Source organism: Engraulis encrasicolus, chromosome 1 (genome assembly GCF_034702125.1).
Source record: "Engraulis encrasicolus isolate BLACKSEA-1 chromosome 1, IST_EnEncr_1.0, whole genome shotgun sequence".
Classification (NCBI taxonomy): Eukaryota; Metazoa; Chordata; class Actinopteri; order Clupeiformes; family Engraulidae; genus Engraulis; species Engraulis encrasicolus.
This window is the reverse complement of record NC_085857.1, coordinates 21,876,728-21,899,227: the sequence shown is the minus strand read 5'-3', so window position 1 is coordinate 21,899,227 and position 22,500 is coordinate 21,876,728. Positions and strand designations below refer to the sequence as shown.

Genomic DNA, 22,500 nt, shown 5'->3' with positions numbered 1-22,500 from the left:
TGGTGCAAAGTCAGTGGCTCCTGTTGTGGCGACATTGTTAGCAGCTGCTATACAAAGTAAGGTACAGTATGCAAGATGCCATCTCCTTTTGGTGCATTTTAATGGAGTGCACAATTTGTACCAAAGTACTAGGCCTATAGATGATGTCTGAGTGTGTGTGTGTGTGTGTGTGTGTGTGTGTGTGTGTGTGTGTGTGTGTGTGTGTGTGTGTGTGTGTGTGTGTGTGTGCGTGTGTGTGTGTGTGTGTGTGTGCAGAGGTGGCAGGGAGGGATATCATACATACTTGTTCTGCGGGGAGAAGAGGTAGACAGACCAATCCTCTCGTTTCTCGCACCAGTCCGGCCGGTACACCTCGATCATCTTCTGGATCCGGAAGCACCATGTCTGCACAAGAGGAGTAGAGGTGTGTCATTCACGAACGAGCCGGTTCTTTTGAACGGCTCCCTGAAGTGAACGATGGGAACCAGTTCGTTCATTTTTCATTCATTTTAAGCATGTGACCCCGACCAGAGTAATTAAATTTTGAAAAAAAACACAATTGTTTGCCCTAAAGAGTGGCAAAAACGGTCTTTAGAAGCAGGAGAATAATCAGTTGTTGTTTGGACAAAATAACCTTGAGGTGGAGTCAAAATTCTAAACACTGAATAAATGATAAAAAAAGCCAAAAGAGCCAGTTTTTTGAATGGCTCTTTGAAAGGAACGAGCCACTAAGATCCGGATCCCGTCAAAGAGCCATAAATTCCATCTCTAAAGAGGAGCAACAGAGCCAGCAGCTGATCAGTGGCATACAGTCAGTGTTGCCAAATGTACGAAACTTATTGTATTCGTACCAGAATTTCTGTCCATTTTGACCTCTGCACGATCAAAAATACATGATGCACGATCATTTCAGAGTTGTCATTCAATTCATTTAGATGCTTCGAAACATCAATTTGGGTCTTGTCTTGTTAATTTCCTCCTCAAAAAGCCCCCAAAAACAATAATTCTGAGGTTTTGGTGTGATTATTTTTCATCTGGCAACACTATAAATAGAACACACAGTGAAAAAAATACAGCGTTCACCCAACACTTAGAGCGTAGAGGACTCCGGGTACCAAATAAACTCTAGAAGATGTTAAATTGACTCTCTGTGGTGAATTGACACTGCCATTTTTACTGCACTCCTCAGATGGCAGGTGCGTCGTAGATGGCACAATGGGTCACTCAGCAATAGCCTGATGAAGGTCTAGTACCGAAACGTCATTTATTAAAGAAAGAACAGCGAAATGGTAAAGTGTGGGCTGTTATTCACTATCTAGGGGCTTGGGGGCCCCAAGCGGCTGCCTGCCTTGCCTGGTGGGAAGATGCGCCTCTGCATGAACGGATACAGACACTGGGTCAAGAAAGTGTGATGAAGTGACCACAGGGCCTGTTCTTGTCAGTTTGGTGCCCTGGGCGAGTACCCCTTTCCCTTTCACTGAAATTGGAAATTGGCACCTGTAAACATAATGTCGTACGTCTGATCGAGGAACGCTGATCAAGTGCATGCTCCACGAATGATTATCGTCAATGTAAAGTTCAATGTTCTGTTTCACTTGGCGTTCTCATTCAATAGTGCTTTTAAGTGGTACTTTGGTAGGCCCAAGGCATTTGCGCCGTAGTTAACCTCCTTGTCTGCCTATGTCCGGGGCTGGCACTGAGTGACCAAAACTATGCTTGTTGTGGGTGTGCTCTGACTGGTATACAGTGCACACAACTTGATTGTGCATGGTTCACTTCACAAGAACAGTGCCTAGGCCCTACCAAACAGTAGGGCAGTGTCCGACCCAGGTTTGATTCCTTCCGCATATCTCCCAAACGTTTCCTCATAACTGTCCTGGCACTAATAAAGTATAAAAGACCAAAAAAAAAATCTTTAAACAAAAGAACAGTTTCCAAACACTGATATGTAACATGCACGACTTGATTGGATTTGGCTTGTTTAACATGGGCAGTACACAAACATAGAATATAAAAATGTGTCTAATCAATCACTGGCTGTTTCATCCACAAAAGATGGTTTTGTCATTGATGTGAATTTCCATTTGAAATGTCACTGTGATCTGTCATGGTATCTTGGTGAGGTCATGTAACCCGGTAATCACCTATTTCACCTGTGGGAGGTATGCGAATGTCAACGTGAACCTGACCAAGCGCAAAGCAAAATGCGTTGTAAACCTAATAATAAAAAAAAGCAGCAAAATCAAGTCCACCAGTGCGCGGTGATCCTTCTTGTTTACTTTGGATTACTGATGACTGCACTACATCAGCACCTGGAACCTGGCTGTGCATAGCAATTTTAGATCTTTGAATACTACGGTTATGTCATTGTTCATGTGTGTCTGCCATCATATGGAAACGGGTTTAGTGGGTATCTGGCCAAAAAAAAAAACATTACCATGGGAAATAATATTCCAGATGATCCTGATGACCATTCTATTCTTTGATTCAACTTATTTAGCCTCACCCATCCTTAGTTTGGTTCAGAAAATTTTAGCTGTCATAATTATTACAGAATCTGAAATGAGACAAGCATATGCGCTGGTGGAGAACTATTTTGGACCAGACATTCAAACCCAATGTGAACTTTAATTACTTGAGGCATTACTGCGCCGCATATGATAGTCATCTGGAAATGGGATTAATAGAAATCCTGCCCTTCTAAATTGCTATGAACTGACATGACTCCAGTCATTATAACAGAATTCTGCCATATTATAGAAAAGAAAGAAAGAGAGAGAGAGAGAGAGAGAGAGAGAGAGAGAGAGAGAGAGAGAGAGAGAGAGAGAGATAGAGAGAGAGAGACAGAGACAGAGACAGAGATAGAGAGACAGACAGAGACAGACAGAGAGACAGAGAGACAGAGAGGGATAGACACACACACGCACATGCACACGCACAGATATCTGTACTTGAGACATACATACTCCTGTGTGCTGCGGCCTGTGAGTTAAACATCCCTCTTCTTATCATATTTCGAAAAAAAAAGGTGCCTACACTCATATATAGGCCTACGTTATATATTTTATATTTTCCCCACAGCCAGAAGTTGAGGGGGAGATGTCAAGTGGCGTGAAGAGCAAGCGAGATAGGTATTTTGAGAACCTTAACATTTCGCCCAAAAGCCAGCTGCCCAGCATGACACATTTGACCTTTCCTGAAAGCCGGAGAGATGTGAAGGGTGTCAAACATACCCATAAAGATGAACCATCTAAAACCCTAAAAGTAGAAGTAGTCTTCTATTTTTCTTTTCCTCTTTATGTCAATTGTATGGTTCTCTTCGTTCTCTGCACTTAGGGCGGAATTCTCCCACCCGCTTAAGTCAAAAAAAGCGCGCAACAGCGCCTCCGAGCTTACTCAAGCCCGTGAGTAAACGGGGCTTACGCGCGATTTCATCACTTGCGCACTTTGGGTGGGGCCAGGCCAAAATCAGGGAGTTCCCCATGTTAATCAATCCTAAGCGGATTCTCCCGTCCACTTAAGCGTGTTTGCCTTTACGCGCATCAAAGGGCTGTCGTAAGGTTGAGCGCCACTATGAGGTAAAATGTAATATTGCATTTGATGCTCGCTTGGCTCGCATTTTGAACATGTTACACGGTATGCTTTGTTGATGTTCCTTACCGTCAGCGTGAGTCCAAATCGTAATTCATTCACAGTTCCACATTTCATCCTACATTAATTGTGACAAAATATGACCAGCTGCTCAGAGCATGTTCTCATATCGATGAACTTACAAACAAAAGCAGGTAATTAATTAATCAGTATGAGGATCATCATGTTGTCTGGACGGTAACCAAAACCAAAAACACCTCGTTGCAGGTTGCACCATGCGCACAAGTAGGCTAAATTGACAAGGCACGTCAGACTAAAGACCGCTGTTCCAGTCATCCTCACAGCCACCCAAAGTATGCCTATTCAAAAACAACCTTCACCATTTTTACTATGTTGTAGCCACGACGTTAAGTAAAGGGTTTTTATTTCAACTCCTCCACTTTTGTGATTTATTGGAACTCGTGCATATGTGCATGTAACCTATTAAACTTTCTGAACTGATGCCCGACATACAAAACCACCACATACTGAGGTAGGCTACAGGTTGTCCTATCTGTTTTTGTAAGGCAAAAAATATTTCCTGAATGTCATTACAGCTAAACGTAAAAGGTAGGCCTACATATCAGAGCATGTCTTTGGCATTTCGCTTCTGGTCTCGATTACACCCCATCAGCTGCGCGTTTAAGTCCTGGCTTGGCATTGCATGCCCATGTCCAATTAATTCCCATGTCTGCGACAGAATATAAAGTCTCCGTTTTTTCATGACGATCGATTTCCTTGTTTATTCTTCAGCATGCATGTAGCCTAAGTGTAATATGCTGACGGACAGCTGAGATCCACATATTTCCAATTATTTTAATGCCACGTTGCTGTACAGAGAAGCGGAGAAACACTTTTAAAAGTCAGCAAATAGGCCTACTATGTGTTTGTTTAACTGTGGGAATGATCAGCATTTTAAATCACTTTTTGATTTCCGGAATTGTCCAGGCAACACGCCAAACTCCATTTTTAACAAAACGTTTAATCATGTTTATTATTTCAATCAACCTGTTGCGCACCAAAACGCTCAGCTGAGTTCCCGCCAAAGGGACACATCGCGTTTCCATCTCATTATCCCACCTCCAATACTTGCCTTGTGTTTGTGAAAAGGAGCGGAGGTTAGGTTTTGGAACGCTTTTGCAAGAGGACTTTTGGCACGTGGTTTTAAATTCAAAGTTAAAGTTCAGTGTTGGATCTCAATGGACTGCCGAGGTTTTCACATGGTTGATCAGAAAATCCATGCTCCATAGTTTCTTTGTAGCCACAACTGATGAACTTGGCAGAGACTCATCCCCCCATTTAGCATATATCACGCCTATGTTGGGCTACGCGCTGTTTTTCTGAGTTAAGCGCGAGGGGTGTGGCGACGTTCCAGAGGGGAGAATACGCGCAAGATAAGACCGCGTAAAAAATGCGTGCGTAAAACCGACTTAAGTGGAGACTGGATTAGCCTATGCCAAACAACCAACCCAAACAATTAATTTATAATTGTTTTGACTATGGCAAATACAGTATACACAGTACATTGTTGCAGTATACAGTAACTGTCATACTCTTAGAGCCAACCATCGAAAAACGAAATCGAAATAACATAATTTTCTGAATTTCTTATTTTCCTCATTTTCTTCCAATGCGTTTAAAGTCATTCATCAATGTAAACTAATCCAACACTCCATCCAACATAAATGCAATCTAACATTAATGCATGCATTAACCCCTTAGCGCAGCACTATGGCTCTCTGTAATGTCACAGCAATGTTGTTATGATGTAGTTAAGCATTTTCAGCAAGTGAATAGGGTCGCCGGCGACCCCTGCTGTAGTAATAGGTTAATTAATTAAACTGAATAATGTATAATGAATGCATGGCTATGTCATGGCCTTACAGTAAAACATCCAATACTAAAAGTAGCCTTCTGCTTGCTTAATGCACAGAGGGTCCTCTCCTCCTCATTTTCTGCTGTTCATTGTAAGTTACCCTAATGCATCAGTGCCAACCAACCCGGCAATTAATGCATACATGCATTAATTACTGACTAATGTATATGTTTATGACTAATGTGCAATGTATGGGGATTAATTTGCATTCCTGGAGAATAGTACATTTTGTAAGTAATTGGTCTTATTTGAGCCAGTGTGTTTTGAACATGTTTACATGATCAGACTCATTTAAACAATTATACAAATGACATTTACATCTGTGTGTTTAGTCAATGAATTTAGAAGAACTGACAGGTTAAAAACATGAGTTGGAAAAACGCATGATGATTTTTCCTCCTCTTTCTTTTCTGCTTATTACACACCTTGAGTGAGTTGTTGGACTACGGTAAGAAGCAGGCTATCGAGTACATGTATATTCATTTCTTTCTCATACTCTTGAAAGGAAAACACCAATGACAAGTGTGATTGTAAGCCTGTTACAATATCTATCTTGTATCTAACACCCTCTTTCCTTGTTTATGTGCATTTACAAATTGGCATCTGTACACATACTGTAGCATCGTACATTTGGTCGGGCACAGCTGATTTAGTACCTATGTACAGTATACGTAGGCCTATACTGAGTGCCCTTGAATAAACAGTGTCGATGTAAACTTAGGGCGGAATTCTCCCACCCGCTTAAGTCAAAAAAAGCGCGCAACGGCGCCTCCAAGCTTGCTCAAGCCAGTGAGTAAGCGGGGTTTACGCGCGATTTCATCACTTGCGCACTTTGGGTGGGGCCAGGCCAAAATCAGGGAGTTCCCCATGTTAATCAATCCTAAGCGGATTCTCCCGTCCACTTAAGCGTGTTTGCCTTTACGCGCATCAAAGGGCTGTAGTAAGGTCAAGCGCCACTATGAGGTAAAATGTAATATTGCATTTGATGCTCGCTTGGCTCGCATTTTGAACATGTTACACGGTATGCTTTGTTGATGTTCCTTACCGTCAGCGTGAGTCCAAATCGAAATTCATTCACAGTTCCACATAAACATCCTGCATTAATTGTGACAAAATATGACCAGCTGCCCAGCATGTTCTCATATCGGTGAACTTACAAACAAAAGCAGGTAATTAATTAATCAGTATGAGGATCATCATGTTGTCTCCACGGACGGTAACCAAAACCAAAAACACCTCGTTGCACCATGCACAAGTGGGCTAAATTGACAAGGCACGTCAGACTAAAGACCGCTGTTCCAGTCGTCCCAACAACCACCCAAAGTATTCAAACACAACCTTCACCATTTTTACTATGTTGTAGCCACGACGTTAAGTAAAGGGTTTTTATTGCAACTCCTCCACTTTTGTGATTTATTGGAACTCGTGCATATGTGCACGTAGCCTATTAAACTTTCTGAACTGATACCCGACATACATTTTAAATCACTTTTTGATTTCCGGAATTGTCCAGGCAACACGCCAAACTCAATTTTTAACAAAACGTTTAATCATGTTTATTATTTCAATCAACCTGTTGCGCACCAAAACGCTCAGCTGAGTTCCCGCCAAAGGGACACATCGCGTTTCCATCTCATTACCTCACCTCCAATACTTGCCTTGTGTGTGTGAAAAGGAGCGGAGGTTAGATTTTGAAACGCTTTTGCAAGAGGACTTTTGGCACGTGGTTTTAAATTCAAAGTTAAAGTTCAGTGTTGGATCTCAATGGACTGCCGAGGTTTTCACATGGTTGATCTGAAAATCCATGCTCCATAGTTTCTTTGTAGCCACAACTGATGAACTTGGTGGAGACTCATCCCCCCATTTAGCATATATCACGCCTATGTTGGGCTACGCGCTGTTTTTCTGAGTTAAGCGCGAGGGGTGTGGCGACGTTCCAGAGGGGAGAATACGCGTAAGATAAGACCGCGTAAAATATGCGCGCGTAAAACCGACTTAAAGGAATAGGTCGGTATTTTGCATTTGGGACCTTAATTATGGTGTATCATACACTGAGCTACCCACCTGTGTCACTTTTGTTTGATTTGAAGCCTTCCGTGAGATTTCGGGTTTGGGCGATATCCACAAACCACCATACAACGGGAGTCAGGGGGGCACAGACTTTAAATCCGTCGAACACGCATAAACAGTATTTTCTTATTTTGTTTAGGGTCATACAATTACGTTTCCGCCTCATTTCAATATTTAAATCTCCCGGGTTCAGTGAACGAATTAAAAATCTGTATTGACTGAGGTGTGCCACGTCATCTTTCTGCGACGCTCATTCTGACAGCCAGCCAGCTCTGCTCCGGCAGTCGGTAACATGATAAAGTAACAAGAAGCAAACGTTGAAGCTCTCGGTTTTTAACAGTTCTTCGGCTAGAACTTTGCTATGGATTGAATGTGCGCATATACTGGATGCTGAAACTAAACGACAAGCTTTATGAAACCGTGGCATTTTGCGTTGAGATGGAAAAGGAACGCGCCACACTCTCCTGGATACGAGGCTACGTGTGTGCGGCTTTTGCGCCAAAGGTCTCTCTACCAGCAAAACAAAATAGCAGGACAGAAGTGACAGCGTCAGAAACAAAACATTGCTGTTCCGATTGCTGATGGAGACAACAGAGGTAAGGACATATTATGTATCTTGAGTTTTTGAATGGCTAATCTTGGTGTCGCCTCAAACTAGCTCTCTTCTCGGTGCCTTCGTATGGCTGTTCATGCTACCAGCTACAGATAGTCAAATGAATCAAAGCTACGTTTGGTCTCAAACAAAATTGTACACGGAAAATACGAATAGTATTCCTTCAGTAGGCAAGACAATCACAATCATATGATAAGCCCTGCACCAAATCATGGGGTATACTTATAAGTACAGTTGACTTTTACTTTAGTAAAAACATTCAGCTGTCTAGCCTACTGAGAAATGGTAGGCTACATTGATTCTCATGTCATATCACTTAGAGGTTTTACAGTGTGATACTGATCTGATGTAGTGACGCACTTCTTTATTTATTTAGGAAGGTGCCAAGTAACTCTGGAGGATATTCTCGCCATGATGAATCGAGCTGGTATCAACATTCTTCGAAGTTGAATCGGAGATTATTGCCAACACTCACAGGAACACAGCTTTCAATTGAGTAAGTCGCCGAGGAATTTGTAAATTCTGTTTGATTTACTATGCCCAGACAGCTTTGTCGATATTGGGGTCAGTCAGTGACGTTAGTAGTAACTTCACAGCTAGTGCCACGATTGTATAGATTATTATTTGTTCTGTTGTGTTTCATCCAATTATTTATGAACATATGAACATAAGCTGAACATAAGACCCCCCCCCCCCCCCCCAAAAAAAAAAACCCGTCATTGACTGAAGTGTCCCTACCTCTTACTTGCTGTATTGTGATCATCTGTCTTGTAGGAAATGCTGTACACAGCGCCCAGCGCCCTGGGAGCTGAACGTCTGCGGCCAGGTTACAGTACAGAAGGGTCATCCAAGGTGCATCATGACCCTCATCCATCTCCCACCATACCATATGCTGGATGGAGTCAGAGTCTCTACATTGACTTATCATCTTGTGTTATATTGAGTAATTACAATGAAGTTATAAATCTAGTTGGTAATACTACACATAATTTGACATTACACATCTTAGGTGCATTGTGGGGACCCCTTATTGGACCAAATGTAGCTGGTTCGAATCCCTCCTGACCTCTCCCTACATCTCCATCCATGGCTGAAGTGCCCTTGAGCAAGGCACCTAACCCCACATTGTTCCAGGGACTGTAACCAATACCACTTTTGGTAAATGAAAGCGTCAGCTAAGTGCAATGCATTTTTTTTAAAAATGCAATGAAATGAAAATGTAATATTCCATGTCTTTTGATAACATTTGTAAATTAATTTCATGCATCATTCCATTGTAACAATCATAGGGACACTTTCTCAACTTCCACCTGCACAATATCTTGGACTCACAGGAAGAGATTATCTACATAATTCAAAAGACACCGCACACTGCTTACCATTCTTTTTCTTACTTTATTTTGACACACAGGGCAAAATGCGTTGTTAGCTCAGAAAAATGAAGGAATAAGCAGTGTGAAATGTCTTTTGAATTTTGTTCATTGTTCACCTTCTCCTGCCTCACATCAACACCTGCATTGCTGAGGGCTTGTGCACAAGGACTCTCTTGAACTTAGGTCATCAATATAATTTGATGGCCATTGAAAATACATTTTACACATTTATCCATTTGTCATTACTGCCTCAAGTGTCATTACTTTACCTTCTTTACATAAAGGAAAAGAGAGAAGATTGTACTGGGACTTTAATGTCAGCAGGTGTGACCAATAACAATGTGTACATCATAATTGTAATCATTCAGTCATTAACAATGTAGGAAGAAGTGAAGAATCTTGTAATAATGTAAGAAATGTCTTATTGGGTAACCAAGATGTCACTATCAAACATCAGAAAGTATTTTAGATAAATAGGGTTTAGGACCTTCCGAAATGATTGCTCCGTCATGACACTAAAACATACATGTCTGTTCTTGGGACTGGAGTGGAGAGTTTTCGTGGTGGAGTGTTTGTTACACTCAGTTTATTCTATAGAGGGGTTGTCTCCTTTCCAGCACTCAGTCCATTAGGTCCTTTCAGAAGGTCTGGCGTCTATCTGGAAAATAGAAATGACAATTGTAATGTATTATGTATGGCCATTGAACAGGAATGGTAAAGGCCAATCACATGAGTGCACAGTAGGTGATGGCAGTAATGTAACAGAATGTGAAACTCATAAAGAAGATTGTCTGCTCAACAGATACAACGTGATAAGTCAAAAGGTGTTAGTTGAAGGCCACTGGACTTTTTTTTTATAATATTAGACAGGAAAGCAATGGGCATTTTGCCAGAGTAATACTGGATGGAAAAACCCTTTGAAAAATATTGACACGAAAGTAATTATAATTAATATTATATTAGTATTATAGTAACTAATATTATAATTAGTATGAATGGTGTACTGTATGGGAAATACTACAAAAGTGGCTCATAACTGTTTTTTCCCCTGAGCCACACATATCCCATGTGTTGCAACAACATTTCAGTTTTTACACATAAAATGTGTTCGTGATAACTCGCCTATGGAATACACCCTGGTGTGTTGTTTAGACTTCTAAAACAAATGCAGTGGAGTGGTAGGCCTGATGTGTTTACCTTTGTGGTAGACCATGCCGGTGCCAAACCGAAGTATTATCCAGACGACCGTCTTCAGGTGGTAGTGTTCGTCTGCGAAGGGCTAGTGAGAAACCGGGTCAGGAAATGACTGCACAGTAGATACTGATGGCTGGTCAACGGTGGGCTGCTATTCACAGGGGTCGAGTGAGGACGTCATGGAAAGTCCAGCTCTTGAGTCTTGACCTTCTCCTGTCTTTCTAAATAATATAAAAAAGAAGTGTGTCAATACACCAGTATCACTGTAAAACCTACAATACAACTAGTATGACCTGAAGATCAAGCAATGTAGGCCTACCAGTTATTGGCTACACAGTCGAATAACGTGCCGTCAGTTTTACTAGCAGTAAAAGTGAAAACCACAGTCGACCTACTCCATGATTTGGTGCAGGGCTTTGACAGGCTTATCATATGTTGTGATTGTCTTGCCTACTGAAGGACTACTATTTTCCGTGTACAATTTTGTTTGAGACCAAACGTAGCTTTGATTCATTTGACTATCTGTAGCTGGTAGCATGAACAGCCATATGAAGGCACCGAGAAGAGAGCTAGTTTGAGGCGACACCAAGATTAGCCATTCAAAAACTCAAGATACATAATATGTCCTTACCTCTGTTGTCTCCATCAGCAATCGGAACAGCAATGTTTTGTTTCTGACGCTGTCACTTCTGTCCTGCTATTTTGTGTTGCTGGTAGAAAGACATTTGGCGCAAAAGCCGCACACACGTAGCCTCGTATCCAGGAGAGTGTGGCGCGTTCCTTTTCCATCTCAACGCAAAATGCCACGGTTTCATAAAGCTTGTCGTTTAGTTTCAGCATCCAGTATATGCGCACATTCAATCCATAGCAAAGTTCTAGCCGAAGAACTGTTAAAAACCGAGAGCTTCAACGTTTGCTTCTTGTTACTTTATCATGTTGCCGACTGCCGGAGCAGAGCTGGCTGGCTGTCAGAATGAGCGTCGCAGAAAGATGACGTGGCACACCTCAGTCAATACAGATTTTTAATTCGTTCACTGAACCCGGGAGGTTTAAATATTGAAATGAGGCGGAAACGTAATTGTATGACCCTAAACAAAATAAGAAAATACTGTTTATGCGTGTACGACGGATTTAAAGTCTGTGCCCCGCTGACTCCCGTTGTATGGTGGTTTGTGGATATCGCCCAAACCCAAAATCTCACGGAAGGCTTCAAATCAAACAAAAGTGACACAGGTGGGTAGCTCAGTGTATGATACACCATAATTAAGGTCCCAAATGCAAAATACCGACCTATTCCTTTAAGTGGAGACGGGAGAATTCCGCCCTTAGATTTTTCATTTCACTTGACGTTCTCACTGGCGCCCCTATGACATTTGGAGCACTAGGCAAGCGACGAGCCCTGTATTCAAATATGAAAATTGTACATTTCGAAGTCATGGTGAAAACATATAATAGGCATTGGCATTGGTGGTAACAAGTGCTCATGTATAAGATAACATTTGTGAATAGTATGCATCAATTCTGGAAATAAACCACTAAAAAAATATACAGGCTCTACCTTTAAAGTCTGTGGCAACACCCCTATTCTGCCCTACAATCTTAGAACGCAGTAACTCTGAAAACGGCAAACTGAGAAAAAAGGCTTCAAAGTTTTCCATATGGCGCGACAACTGTGTTGCCGGTAAATTGGTGGTGACACTTCCTGGTAATGCTTGTTTAGGATAGAAATTTAATGCACACAAAAAAAAAACAAAAAAACAACATTTATGTGTCTTTTTGCCACAAAAAACAGAGTTACTGCGTTCTTGGCTGGTATTACTGCCACAAAATGGAGTTACTGCAGGAGTTACTGCGTTCTTAGCTTGTATTACTGTCTACTCCCAAACCAGTCCCATTGGAACGTGCAGCAGTAACTCGCCGACTTACTGCGTTTTTGTTTAACTTTTTTTGGGTCATTTTTGCACTTTCAAAATGAGTTTTCTCCAAAACGGGACGGTGTTGGACCACCATTTTTGGACACAAGACAAATGAGGTAGTTTAGGACCCATTTCCGATATAAAAAAAAAATCGACCATTTTGAGTTACTGCGTTCTTGTATTGCACGGCAGTATTGTGAGCACAGAGAGCACTGATGACGGCAGCAACCTGAAACGTCTGCTCCACTCTGCTCTGACAAAAATAAAAAAAATAAACCTCCTCGTGCTTGACTTTAGTGTCTTATTTAGTATGCGAACCTGCTCCTACTTTGAACTTTATTTTTTGGGTAAGTAAGCGCACCTACTTATTTTTTCTAAACATCTAGAGCACAACAATACCATTGCCTCCCGCAACACCCCCATTCGCTGTCACTCACATAGTCGGCCTCTTCCTCCAGCTCTCCCTTGTCCTTGCGGCTGTTGACCTGTGGGAAGACCTCCCCCAGCAGAGGCACCTGAGGCCCGGGGACAGCCAAGGCCATCGGGGCCTTCCCGTTACAGTCCTGGTGCTCTCCTACGCCCCTCTCCCCCAAAGAGCTCTTTTTCTCGGCAGGCACCAGGGGATAGGGCTGCTGGATCTGCTGTTGCTGGTGCTGGTGAGGCTGGTGGAGTGGAACCAGAGATCCACTGGTGGTCTTGGGGACCTAGTTAAATAAGTAAGAACATCAAATATATTTATACACACAGACACTTGGGCCTATACTAAGGAGCTGGTTCATGAGTAAACAAGGTTAAACATAAACGTAAAATATGTTTATACACACAGACACTTGGGCCTATACTAAGGAGCTGGTTCATGAGTAAACAAGGTTAAACATAAACGTAAAATATATTTATACACACAGACACTTGGGCCTATACTAAGGAGCTGGTTCATGAGTAAACAAGGTTAAACATAAACGTAAAATATATTTATACACACAGACACTTGGGCCTATACTAAGGAGCTGGTTCATGAGTAAACAAGGTTAAACATAAACGTAAAATATATTTATACACACAGACACTTGGGCCTATACTAAGGAGCTGGTTCATGAGTAAACAAGGTTAAACATAAACGTAAAATATATTTATACACACAGACACTTGGGCCTATACTAAGAAGCTGGTTCATGAGTAAACAAGGTTAAACATAAACGTAAAATATATTTATACACACAGACACTTGGGCCTATACTAAGAAGCTGGTTCATGAGTAAACAAGGTTAAACATAAACGTAAAATATATTTATACACACAGACACTTGGGCCTATACTAAGGAGCTGGTTCATGAGTAAACAAGGTTAAACATAAACGTAAAATATATTTATACACACAGACACTTGGGCCTATACTAAGAAGCTGGTTCATGGGTAAACCAGGTTAAGTTAAGAGGTAAATCAAGAGGTAAGCCTGGAGTCCTCCTGAACCAGCATCTTAATAGGCCCCAAGTAATTGACAGTGACAGGACTATAGGCTACAGCTCACAAACACACTCGAAGAGACATACAAGAGGAATAACCATGTTTAGCCAAATGCTTGCTTAAAAAGATAGACAAAGACTATGGTTATGAAAGGGGGTGCACTGCACAGATGAAATAGTGTGCCATGACCCATGTAAGCCTTAGCAGGAATCTAGTGGTATATTGGGGCCTTGCAGTGGTGCAGTCTACTTTTTTGTGTTGGGTATACTGTATATTTCAGCATTTTTTGAAGTAGGTATATTGTATATATTTGTGCTATTCTAAATAATGGATCAATCAATTTCAAGTGGGTATACTGAAATCCCTGAAATTTAGAAGTGGGTATACTCCGTATACCTGCGTTCTACGTAGACTACACCACTGGGGCCTTGTCATTTGGGAACCCCTGGTCTAATGCACTATGCACAGCAGCAGAATATATTTTCTTCCACTAGTTTTTGCCTAGTTTATTATGCACACCTGCAGCAGCTCCGGCAGCTCCAGCGAAAGGGCACGGCGATCGCGTCGGTGGGGGTATCGACGAGACAGCAGCGGGGGTGGTGGTGGTGGTTGTCCAGATGTATGATGAGTGTGGTGCGAGGGCTGGTGGTGGGAGGGTGGGGGGTGGGGCGGTGGTGTGTGCAGGGAGGGGGACAACAGGGCCTCCTGCTCGGCAGAGCCGTGGTAAGATGTCCGGGAGGAGGGCCCCCGTACCCGCAGGCTGCCACCCCGCGCCTGGCGGCCCAGGCTGTTCCAGCTGCTGCGGCGCGTCAGGATGGACTGGTGATGAGGCGGAGGGCGCCCCCAGTGGTGGTAGACGGAACTGCGCCGACTGTGTCGCTGTTTGAGAGAAAGAAAGATGATGAGAATCACTAGCAGAGTAGATCACATTTGCACTGTGATTGTGACCTTCACTAGTGTTACAGCAGGTACTATGATCTGACTTGCAAAACAACAAGCCTGATTGTTTGGTGTAGTGGGCAGAGGCTCAGTTTGGTACCCCCGGAGATGCAGGCTGAAATAACTTTCAGTATGGAAATTGGACTCGCCTTCACTACATGCACAAATTATTAATCCAGAAAGACAGCAACATACTGTAGAATTTGTGGGGAAATAATTACACACGGAGGCAGAGTCAAGGTGAGTGGTCATTTATCGAAGGTACTCTCGTTCTGATACAGGAATGCACTGCACAGACCGGTGAATAGAACTACCGTAAGTGCACTAGTATTGCAGCTGTAATTACGGTACAGGATAATTCCTGCCAATCACTATACATACATATATGCAAATGTACCCTATACTGTACTGTATATGTAAGCATTCATATGTATAGAGACATAGAACATCTCATACACGTACAAACATTAGGGTAAAAAATAAAGACATGAATTGTGATCTATAACACTGATGGAGAAATAATAAAAAATAAAGGCAAGGAAAAACAAAAAAGGAACAACAGACAGTTAACATCACACAAGAATGACCGGGGGAAATTTCCAAAAGAAACTCCAAAAGAAAAAAAGTTGTGGGCAAAATGATAGCAAGGAAGAGAGAATTGCATACATGAAACAGGATAAAGAAAAAAAGAAACATGAAAAAGAGAGAAGAAGACCCTATATAAGTTACTATTTAAACAGACATGCATGTGAGGAGTAGGCGGTGAGAAACACGTGCGGCGAAAGAAGGTTAACGCATCCCCAGCATATAATTGCAACACCGTGGATACATTGACGAAGGTGTCTGACGACAATCACACATATTTAGCACCAAAGCGAGTTAGAAAAAAAAAAGTTTCCAGAGAACCATCTAATTTTCATCTGCATTCAACCCCTTTCTTTGGAAAGTTGGAGAAAAAAAAACCACAAACAAAATTGTTGCAGCTTTTGGTATCAGTGAAGAATGTCATTTAAAGGGACACTGTGTGAGATTTTTAGTTGTTTATTTCCAGAATTCATGATGCCCATTCACTAAAGTTACCTTTTTCACGAATACTTACCACCAGCATCAAATTCTAAGTATTCATTATGACTGGAAAAATTGCACTTTTCACACATGAAAAGGGGGATCTTCTCCATGGTCCGCCATTTTGAATTTCCAAAAATAGCCATTTTTAGCTGCAAAAATGGCTCTACTTGGACCATACTAGAAAATATTTGTTTATTACTTAGAAAACTTTCATGTAAAGATCAAATTTGGCAATAGGCAGCCCAGTTTCAATGAGCAGCATAGTTGCAGTACCTTTTTTGACCATTTCCTGCACAGTGTCCCTTTAAGGCTCTCTGTAATGTCATATCATATCATGTAGTTGAGTGCTTTCCACAAAGAATGAATGGGCGCCAGCAGGTACGTCTGCACAAAAAGGCTACAAACGCCCACCTTTCAGCACACTGTTCCTTGTCCACCTTCCACATCCAATCAAAACACATAAAATTACTGGAACAACAAATGGTTGAAACCCCACAGACCTTTTGACACCTTTGGCAAGAAAGATATTCATTAGGTGTTTTGTGTAGGCGTTATAGTGGGCTTAGTTAGTGGGAAGCAGTGTTCATTCTCTCTGCCTGAGAAAAAAAATCTGCAATGTTCAAAGACCCTGGTGGTTTCAGGACCTTTTGTTGTGTGTTCTGAGTTGTGCTGTGATGTACAGTGCTGTTGTACTGTGTTGTGATTTGTTGTACCGTGCTGGACCCCGTTTCTCGACAGTGTCGTTGCTAACTAAGTTAACTAACTAAGTTAGCAACTTACTTAGTTGCAATGCAATTTCCCATAGGCAACGTACTAAGTTGCTAGCTAGTTAGCAACAACACTGTCGAGAAACAGTGTCCAGGGTAGTACTCTGACTTCCCGTTATGTTTTTAAGTACAGATTATTAGTTACCTGTACAGTCCCTGGATCAATTGTGGGGTGATGTGCCTTCCTCAATGGCACTTCAGCCATGGAGGGAGATAGGGAGGGGAAGGATTGTGGAATTCGAAACGGCAACCCTCTGATCTAAAGCCCATCTCCTTAACCATTAGGCCATGGCTGCCCCTGTTTTTTTTTACTGTACTGTGTGTTGTGCTGCGCTGGTCTCTGCATCCCTTTGCTACTGTGCACGTATAAGATGTTGTGTTGTGCGAGAGCTAAGGATGCACAATATATCGAAAATGTATCGAAATCGCAAAATCAAGAGTGGCGATATGCGTGTCGCAAAAAAGACTTAATTATTCAAAAAATTAACATTTTTGTGCAGTCCAATCACTTGCTGAATGTCAACAAATGTGCAAGAAGCCCACCGTGACCAAAGTCATGCCCCCCACACAGACCGACAAATTACTGACAAGAAAAACACTCGGCTATATTTTTAAATATCGTTTCAATATTGTTATCAGGGTATTGCATGCTGTTATCGAGTATCGATTTTTTTCTGATATCGTGCAGCCCTAGCGATAGCCCTGACTCAAGTGGTCTGCACTCTTCTGTTCTGTACTGCATCATACCATGAAAGTGATACTGTCCCATTTTTTGAAATAAGCTTATTTTACACCTCCCTTTGAGTTAAATAACAGGGTTTTACCGTTCTCCTATATTTTCAACCGTTCTCTGGGTATGGCAGTGCAAATTTTACCTCCAAGTTAGCAGTTAACATTGAGTCCTATGAGATCAGTTAGCCGCCAGCTGGTCTCATAGGACTCAATGTTAACTGCTAGCTTGTATGTAAAATTTGCACTGCCATACCCAGAGAACGACTTAAAGTAGAGGAGAGCGGCAAAACCATATTGTTTAATGCAAGGGGAGGTGTAAAATAAACTTTTTTCAAAAAATGAGACAGTATCACTTTAAAGCCTTTATTTACTGTAGGTGTGGCATGTGTTGTGCCCGTGCACTGTTACGTTTTACTTGTTTGTGCTGTGTCATGCTCTGCGCAGTACTGCGGTATGTGATGTGTTGTGCGAAAGCTCTTATTTAGTTACCAAGTGAGCCATGCTATTGAGTACTTTCTTAAGTACTGTGCCATGCTGTGTGGTACTATGTATGCTGTACAGTACTGTGGGTTGTACTGTGTGTTGTACTGTGCTATGTGGTGTTGTGCGAAAAGCCTTATTACAGTAATATACTGTGCAGCCAGTGTACAGTACACAGCTGTACATGTGTTGTATTTGACATCGGTGGTTTGTTGTGTTACAGTTTATGTGCTATGCAATGTGTTGTGCTGTCTTGTGTTGTTTAGTGCTGTGCTATGTGATGCTATGTTGTGTGAGAGAGAGCCCTTATTTAGTGGCGTGTTTCTCATGCGTTTGATGGAGCGAGCATCTACCGCCTGCCTCCCCTCCACAGCACAATGCCTCACGTGGCCCCAGAGACCAGTACGTCAGGAAACTATATTTAAACCCCTGTGCTCTCTCTGTCTCTGTCTCTCTCTCTCTCTCAGTCGCTTTCTCTATCCTTTTCTCTATGTTTTATTCTCTCCATCACTCATGTTCTCTTGTTTTATTATCTCTTTTTCTTTCTTGGTCTTCTAGTCTCTCTCTCTGTCTCTCTGTCTCTCTATCTCTATCTCTATCTCTATCTCTCTGTCTCTTGCTCTCTCTCTCTCTCTCTCTCTCTCTCTCTCTCTCTCTCTCTCTCTCTCTCATTGTCTGTCTCTCTCTCCCTCTCGATCAGAATCCTGCGAGGCTGCCTCAATTAACAGGGGTTGCCAAGACAACCCAAAGCCACAGTTGCGCCTTGGCACACTGCTAAATTTATTCATGGTGTGAGAGCTTTGCGAAACATAAACACAGGCTCCGAAAAAAAATAAGAGAAAAAGTGAATCCTCTCAGTTCTTTTCTTGGCACTATTTGCTGATTACTTCAGGCAACCACCACTTGTCAGTGAGCGTGCCCATGATTACATCAAATAATCAACTGTTATATTTGTTTGGTTGTTGAAACTCCTGGATTAAAATGGATGGACAATGCCTCACCTGAACTTATAGTGTGAGAATTGTTCTCTGTTCATTCTCTGTCGTAGTGATACTGTTGAAAACTACTTCTCTCCCTTTTTTGCATCATTGAACGAATAAAGTCTGTCTTCTGATTGCTCATCAACAGTCAAAGATGGGGACAGGAAATGAGTGGGAGAGCGAACAGGAAGTATCAGGAAATGACTTTGGATCAGAATCGAACCCGAATCTCAGGCTTTATGGGACAGTGCCTTAGCTCACTAATCATCAACATTGGGTCTACGGAATTCATCTGTAGTTAACAACAAATAAAACATCACTGGAAAAAATGGATGGACACGTTTTCCTTCCTTGGTGTTTGTTACTTCTCTTCTTTTTCTTTTCATACACTGACAAGCCTGCAGGTGCACGTTACTTTGTCAGCATATTCCCCCTTTTACCGTGCAGGTGATTCTTTGATCGTCTTGTACCTTCACTGTATAGAACCTTTCACCACCATTCATCCGTGAATGTTCCTCCTGTTTCAGGGCTCCAACTAAACCAAAACTTTTCCTCAGATGTGAGGTATGTTGTATGGTATATTCCCTGGCGGAAAACGTAATAGACAGACCACCGTTTCAGGGGAAACGGAACCATTTGGAGAGCAGGACAAAGATGTGAGAAGGAGGCTGCCGGAGCTGACAGCATTCACAGCCTGAGGTAGTGCATTACACCTGCTGACTCAGCAATAACACAAACACGGCAAAATGTCTGAAACTATCTTGTGAAGCTCAGACCAACTCAAATAGGAATGGCGGAGCAGACAAAAAAAACAAAAAAACACTTGTGGTCTTGTCTTGTCTAAGAACCCATGGCTCACAAGATTGGTCTGACAGGAGACATGAATCCAAGAAAGGTTTAGCCCCTTCTGTTTCAGGTAACAAGCATAATGTCTGACAATATCTTGTGAAGCTACAGACAGTATAGTCCAGTCAATCCATATACTACACAGGAGACTTCAGATTCAGCCCAAACATTTGTTGGTCTCGTCTTGTGCATCCTATCAATACTGACAAAGGCAATCAAATTGGATCAATACATTCATAGACTATAGATCAGAGAAAGAACAGACCTTTCCCGTTTCATGGCTTTCTTCCGTTCCATCTAGGTACTAGAATCTAGGACAACCATTCTGGGGTGACCAACACATTGCCAGGTGGTCAGTAAAGAAGTTTGTTGCGATGAAAACACTACAACAGAGCCGGTTGAAGCTGGTCTGTAATATCTTCCTACAGTACAGCAACCCAGATATCTACGTTTACCTACCTGCAGTAATCCCACTGCAATCCAGTTGTTATTCTGCTCGTCCTAACATTGGTCAACACTGACACGCAATGTGACAAATAATGTCAAGGCGTCAAACCTAGATGCTGGACCTAGGTAGTTATCAGGGGGTAGGATACTTGGAAAATCTTGTCCATTAGGTGTCTTTTGCCCAAAAAGTTTGTGAACCCCTGCTCTAGGACAGTTTCCTTTACTATTGGGTTAGGACCCAAATGTGGATCACGAAGGGGTCCTGGGTTGAAGATCTGAATTGAGACAGGATGCAGCATTCATAAAAATATCTGTTATGTTAAAGAGGGGACGAAACATTGTTAATAATACTGCTTTCCACTAGTTGCTAGACGTGAGGTCTGTCAGCATAAAATGCAAATGCTGTTGCGAAACATACTGTGTGTATGTTATGCATGGTTACATTTTCGATAATTCGAATAAATTGACCAATTTCTGATAGTGTAAAAAAAAAGGTCACAACATAATGTCAGTTGAAAATGATTGGTCCCAAGACTATTCCAGTTAAGAACCACTGCTTTTTAGGATATACCCGCGGAAATCTCTTATCAACTGTGATGAGCTACAGCTAACCACAGAGACCATCGCGGAGGTGGATCCTTTGGGCCAGTGCTCAAAAGAGTTTAGTTGTAAGCAACTGGAAGCCTTATTTGATGTACAGTACATGGAGGAGTGTCTTCAGTTCTTGTTAGTTTTGGTCCTGTGGTTTGAATCTCACAAGTCTGTCTGAGGCAATTTTACAAAAAAGGGGAACAGCAGGCATACAACAAATAACAGACCAGCAGCCTACAACAAAACCAATTTAAAGTTGACTTTACTTGCTCGTACAAGTGACCAAACTTTTTTCACTTTAAAGGAAACTATTACATGTAACTGTTCAAACAATGGAATGATGCCTACCAACGCTGGTGGTTTAACGTGGTGTAACGTTGATGGGCAATTGTTGTTTATTAAGTTCCTGAGTCACTAAACAGTAAACACATCCCAAGCCTGATCTTTCATCAGAAATAAATTTAATTTAAATTCAAATTCATTCACAGATGCCTTTTTCATTAAAACTTGCCAAATGGATGCCCAGATACTAAAATGTGTTTTGATGCACTTGAGGAAATGCAATGATCACAAAAACAAATAGAAAAAAATATTTTTTTGTTATAATTACAATAAAAAAACAATCAAGGGATGATATTTGGAGCATGTAAGGAATTGATGAAAAATGTGAACAAATCCATAGGACATGCAGGGAATTTGCTGTCAGTGTAAATTTTGTATGCAGCATATAGTTTTCATACTCTCATAACACATGATCCAATATGCCCACTCAGCTATCTTAGGGTTAGTGCATAAAGAATAAATAGATAGAATACCTCTTTATATACAGTACAGTATCATACCAGTGAGCGTGAGCGTTGCTCGAGACTGCTCTTGCCTAGGCTGATGAGAGTACGCACACACTTGTCTATACATCTCAGTGTACTGAATCTAGGAGTATTTGTACAGTATTGATTGTTTTTATGTGTCTCATACAGTGGTTCTCAACCTTCTTTGAACAAACGCCCCCTTGACCTCATGATAAGCCCCCCAATGCACCCTTGACCACATCATAAGCCTGACAACGCCCCCCTAAGTATTGAAAAATGAAATAGATTATGCCCCCAAAGGGAAATAAGCCCTGCCCCCACTCGGCTGCATCCTTCTCCTAGGGCTCCTCAACGCTCTCTGGGGGGCTGTAGCGCCCCTCGTTGAGAAACACTAAATAGACTGTGTATTCTGTGTATTTATGCGTCTATGTATCTTTATCTTACCAGTGAGTGTGAGCGTCTCTCCAGGCTGCTCTTGCCCAGGCTGATGACGCTGCTCTTGCGGGAGCTCAGGGCGAAGCTCATCCTGTCAGCTGTGAACACACCCCTTGTGGTCCCCGACGACAGCAGACCCATCTCCAGGTGTCCATTGGGGGTCAGGGTGCAGAGTTTAGGATCTAGAGTCAGAGGAGGGGGGGAGTAAGTGAGTGAGTCGGTGAGAAGACACTCTTGGCATTATTTCAAACAATACAATACAATACAATACAATACAATACAATACAATAC

At 42.0% G+C, this 22,500-nt stretch overlaps 1 protein-coding gene and 1 long non-coding RNA gene across 2 annotated transcripts in view; both read right to left on the bottom strand.

The window, feature by feature from the left end:
- Positions 1-22,500, bottom strand: part of LOC134456583 (voltage-dependent T-type calcium channel subunit alpha-1I-like) — a 401,906-nt gene that overhangs the window by 139,929 nt on the left and 239,477 nt on the right. Inside the window, exons 16-20 of the mRNA XM_063207987.1 lie at positions 22,219-22,391; positions 14,633-14,994; positions 14,559-14,565; positions 13,089-13,283; positions 284-384 (exon numbers count right to left, since the gene is read on the bottom strand). Coding sequence (XP_063064057.1) covers positions 284-384; positions 13,089-13,283; positions 14,559-14,565; positions 14,633-14,994; positions 22,219-22,391 — 838 coding nt within the window. The remainder of the gene's footprint in view (positions 1-283; positions 385-13,088; positions 13,284-14,558; positions 14,566-14,632; positions 14,995-22,218; positions 22,392-22,500) is intronic.
- LOC134449099 (uncharacterized) lies at positions 9,836-11,751 on the bottom strand. The gene is made up of 3 exons (XR_010034907.1): positions 11,367-11,751; positions 10,739-10,956; positions 9,836-10,199 (listed from the first exon to the last, which is right to left on the bottom strand). It is a non-coding gene; the product is annotated as an uncharacterized LOC134449099 (long non-coding RNA).